The sequence below is a fragment of the Mercenaria mercenaria genome, unplaced genomic scaffold (genome assembly GCF_021730395.1).
Source record: "Mercenaria mercenaria strain notata unplaced genomic scaffold, MADL_Memer_1 contig_391, whole genome shotgun sequence".
Taxonomy (NCBI): domain Eukaryota; kingdom Metazoa; phylum Mollusca; class Bivalvia; order Venerida; family Veneridae; genus Mercenaria; species Mercenaria mercenaria.
This window is the reverse complement of record NW_026462096.1, coordinates 1-5238: the sequence shown is the minus strand read 5'-3', so window position 1 is coordinate 5238 and position 5238 is coordinate 1. Positions and strand designations below refer to the sequence as shown.

Genomic DNA, 5238 nt, shown 5'->3' with positions numbered 1-5238 from the left:
TAACAGCTTTGCGATAAATTATATAGAACGTTTTCTATCAATCAAATAAAACAGTAATATAATAATATTTTGTTGTAAGGTAAAATTATCTTTGATGTACACGTATCTTTTAATTTTAATCAATTAAGTTTCGAAATACATAATATCATATTTAAACTAACTTAGCTCGTTCCTGCAGTATAAGACGTGCATCAAAGAACTTTGAATTCGAAATATGTATGCTTACCAGGAATAATGACTGTATGGTTACAGCCGCGTTGCAGTCGAACTATAGGAGACACTTCCGCTCTCGGAGATGAATTTATCCGCCCTATATCCGATCTATATGTCAAATCAGCCCTGGCTCTTAGGATCCATGATCCACCACTACCAACCTCGAGAGTGTTTATCCAGGCTGAACCTTGGAATCTAAGATAGCATTCATTTTATCATGCATTTCAATAAAATCAATAGGGTCCTAAAATTTATGACAGATCATTTCTTGGTATGAATTTCCCTGTTGGCATAAAATTATTATTTTTTGTTGTTATTGTTTTTGTTGGGTTTAACGTCGCACCGATACAATTATAAGTCGCATGGCGGCTTTTTTATTTTTGAGAAAGAACAAAGGTGCCGCTCCGTGTATCATGTCATCGCAGATAGACACCTGGGTAGAACCACTGACCTTCTGTAAACATCCACACATGAAGAATTCTACGCCCTAAGTGAGGCTCGAGCCACATCGGTAAGCTGTTCAAAGTCAGCGGCATTAACCACTCGACCATGGAGGCCGCTTAAGATACGTGGGCAAATCCTCTGAAAACATGCGTAAAATGTAACCAAGCAAAAGCAAGATAATAGCAGACTTGGTTTGATTGAGTGTAACGATTTTAAACTGGTTCCCCCTCCTCCGTATAAAATGTCGGAAAAAAGTTTGACGTACTGGTTTGTTGGTACCTCTTACTTGTTAAATATACCAGTTTCATGTTTATATAAATCTGTATACTAGTAGTAGGAAAAGTCGTTTTAGTATCTTGTCAAAATAGATTTTGAATAGCCTTAAACTTTACCTTTGTAGAATATGGAATCCTATCAAATTAGTTCTATTACAACGTTCCACATTAGCGAGTGCTAGAGTGCGTGAGAGGTATTTCACATTTTATCACCTCTCATGAACGGACTCAGTCAAACGGAATCTGCTATAACTTTGCTTAGTTGCATTCCATGCTTCCAATGATCCTCTTAAGTATTGACTTCAATCGTTTTAAAATGTGATACCAATTTTATGATATATGTTAAAGTCCGTACCCGAACTCAAACACTGATGAATAGGAGTAGTAGGAGCGAGTTAAGGTAGCTGTTATTCGTCCTTTCCCTGATGACCAGTCCTCGTTTGTACTGTAATCTGTGCACTGATAGTACAAATACCCGAGAGAACCGATACAGTTGTCAAAGCAAGCGATTGTCCCCTCTCCGCCGATTCTTGTTCCTTCTTGTATCGTGTAGTCATTGCAGTTGAAGCTCGTACTATATGTCATTCTCCACGATATACGGTAATCTATTATAACTTCATTCTGAAAAAACGTAATAAGAATATTTAGAAAGTATTATAATTATATGTTAATACCTAAATTGTAGTAATGAAATTCCTTCAAGCTTTATGTAAGGTTTACGCAGCAAAATTATTTCCTTGAAGATACTTAACATAGTGTGCACATTGACAGTTTCCTTCTTATTTATTTCTGCCTGTCATTTTGTAAATACATTTATATAACCGGTAGAACATTTTCTTTTCCAGGTAATAATTTAGCGAGTTACCACAGTCATGTTAATGTATGATTAATAGTAAATATATCTAAGCGGTCGCATACCTAATAAACGGATCTAAATCATATATATTCGTAATGTAACAATATTTAAAGAGAGATGTACAAATTAAATTTATATTTATTTTCTAACTTAAACTTTGAATGTTTGTTTAAAGTCCTTGGGATGAATTAGAATACATTTTTGAATTTTGCCACATATTAAAAATTTAAATATAACAATGCAAACAGACAGACAGACATTTGATTCCTTAGAAATTATCAAAACTCTCTTTTTCTGAAAGTATGATATGTTTTTGAATGTCAAAACTATGCACGTATATTCTGTAAGAACAACATAAATCAGTAGAATATAACTTTGATGAACTTGAAATGTATAAACCCATATAGCAGTGAAATAGGAAAAGGTAGAAAAAAGACTGTTCAAAAAATTAGTAAAAAAAATGTTGGAGAAATTGAACAACACAGCAGGGGTTTCTTTTTTTAATTTTACCTTTAAAAAATTTTTAGCCTTAATTAACTGAAAAAAAAAAAAAAAAATTTTTGAAACTAAGCCCGTACTTGTTATTAAAAAAAAGAAAAACAACACTAAATATTTTTTAAAAAAAAAATCTTTGCCTCCCCTACAATTTTCTTGCATTTCTTTTTTGGTCAATAGACGTCACGTGGAAAACAGGATATATTCCTACCTGCATATATTGCAGTATGAATTTTTGATTAAAAAAAAAAAAAATGGCTCCCCCACACTGCGGGCGTAATTTAAAACCTTTGAAATCTTTTTTAATTTAAAAAATCATCGTAAAATAAAGGAATTGACATATTTTTTTTACCAGTTTTTGTTGAGGACTTTTAATCTACGACAAATAAATGAATTTTACAGGAAACGGGATGAAAGTCGAATAAAAGCCCTTTGTGACATGGGAAATCTGGACTTCCCGAAGGGGAGGAAGAAGTTTTTTTTTTTTTTTTTTTTTCGTGTTTCTGAAAAAACCAATTCATAACCTGTGAAAAAGACTTTTGTTTTTTTTTTGTAATTTAAAAACCCAAAACACAGGTCATGGCATTTTAAACGGGTGTATATCAACAAAAAAAAAAAACATAAACCAAACAAAAATTTAGAATCCCAGTCTGCACGTAAATAGCTTTGTTAAAATTTAAAAAAATTGTTGATTAAACGTGCAATAAGGGAAATGGGCAAGATAAAATCTTTAACACAGCTTTTTGGGTGACAGGATAGGGGATATACCTGTCTCGAAAATCCATACGGGCTCGAGTTTGCTCCGCTTAATTGGATTTCCCGACAGCGTATACTCGTATCCAGTCCCAACAAGCATGAAACTAATAAAAGTGGGGAAATTTTTTTGGATATCAGTCAAACCATGAGAAAAAAGACCAAATTTAAAAACGTAGTCTCCCCCTAAACTTTCACAGATAAAGAAAATGTCAGCACTATTTGTTAGTATAAAAAGATTAACTATAGTTTTTAATTATTTTTTCCCTCCATCCATAAACATTAAAACAAATAAAAAAAAAACAGCCATTTAAAAAAATTATTCGAGACTAAAACACACAAAAACAACACATTATTTGATGTACAAATATTAAAACAAACACACATTTGTACAAAATTAAAAAATTTTCTTTTTAGGAAAACTTTCCATGTACAAAATATATTAAAATTGGTTCTTGAAAAGGGGTAAAATTTTTATTTTTAAAATTTTTCTTTTTTATTCATATTAAAAATGATTATGTCTACTCTTTTAGGTTATCTAGTATACTTGACTAAAGATAAATAAAATTTCATTACACACTTAAAATTCAAACAGAATACAGAAAGCAACAGATTTAAGTACTAGATGTACACTTGGAATGTTTCACTCCTAACTTTTTAAAAAGTAAAATTTAATTTAAAAAATTTTTTCTATATTTAAAAAAAAAAACCTGTTTACATTGTATCCATCTAAAAAAAAAACGTTTTAATTAAAAATCATTCCATTTTTTATAAGAAATAGAGTGGTCCATGAACGGAAAGCTAGACTTTTCATGCTCGACAAACGAAGCTTTTGCCACAAAAGGGACATAAACCTTTCAAAAATTCAAAAAACAAGCTTAGGGTTATTCTTATAGTGTGGGGGCATTTATAATAACCATTTTCTAGTTTCAGTTTAACAGCTTTAAATTTTAAAAAGGGATAAAACTTCAACAAAAGGACTAGGTAAAAAAAAGGGAAAAACTCTGTCAAACTATAATCAAGGGTATGAAGATTTTTTTCTTCTGTACTGTACTATTAAAGTAAAAAACTATTTAAGTAAATTTTAAATTTGCAACAGAGATATTTTGATCTGTCTAAAAAAAATAAACCTCGGGTACCCAAGCCCCACAATGGGGGGAGTGAATAGCTTTTACAATTTTTTTTTCGAAAAAACGAGCTAATAATATTTTTAAATAAAATTTTTTTCTAACAGCATTTATTCTCATTTTAAATTTCAAACGGTTTTTAACTAGGATTCGACCATGTCCTGGGTGAGTATTATTTTTATTATTTATACCAGATTTATATAGCGCCCTTTTCAGATCAATTTCACGTTAAAGCGCTTACATATCAAATGCAGCCCACAGGGCGCAAAAATCATCCTCTACAGCCAAAAACACAGAGCGTCACCAGGGGCAGTGGACAAAGGGGGGCCCCCCACGCGGGTAAGTAAAAAGGGGCCATGTCCGTCCACCTATAAACAGAAATCAATCTTCTTTACCCCAAAAATCATTAAAACCCCACTAAGACTGAGCCTTCCCTAAAAAGGGTTATCACGCATGATCCAAAAAATGACTTTTCAAAAGTACATGAAATTTCTGACTCGACACAGTTTTTTTACAAAACGACATGTCCTTTTTAGAAAGAGGTAAATTAACGTATCTTCCGGTTTCAATTCTTTGGGGGGCAAAACCCCCCATCTGATTTTTGGGTAAAGGTGACCATGACAAAAAAGGGGAATTTTAATTTAAAAATAAAACTCGTTTCAAACTATTTTTAAACAACCTGTAAGTTCAACTTTTGTGGCATCCATTAACACCGTAGCTCTATTAGATCAATTTGCCCCTAACAAAAAGAATAAATTCATCCTTTTGGGACATACATCATTCAACACTTGTTTTTTTTGAAAAGGAAAACAGTAAAACATTCCAAAAATTTATAGAACATAATTTGTCTTTTTTTTCAATAAATGGCCCCTTTTTTTTAAAAATTTAAATCGCCCAATAACTACCGTTTTTTAACATTTTTTCCATTTACTTTTTTAAACATCTGGTACTTTAAACATCTTTTTCCCAGTGGGGTTAAAAACAGATTTCCACGATCAAAAATGATTGGGCTCCAACCCATATCACCTTGAATTGCCGAACAGGTATATTTCCCAGGCCAAGGGAAAAAACCCCC

General features: G+C 32.0%; 1 protein-coding gene across 1 annotated transcript; it reads right to left on the bottom strand.

Annotated features, from left to right (window-relative positions):
• Positions 1 to 226: 226 nt before the first annotated feature.
• LOC128553512 (uncharacterized) lies at positions 227 to 1553 on the bottom strand (the record flags this gene model as incomplete). Its single annotated transcript, XM_053534693.1, has 2 exons — positions 227 to 408; positions 1288 to 1553. Coding segments are annotated over 2 exons (448 nt in total), but the record flags the coding sequence as incomplete, so codon positions are not given.
• Between the last annotated feature and the right edge of the window lie 3685 nt (positions 1554 to 5238).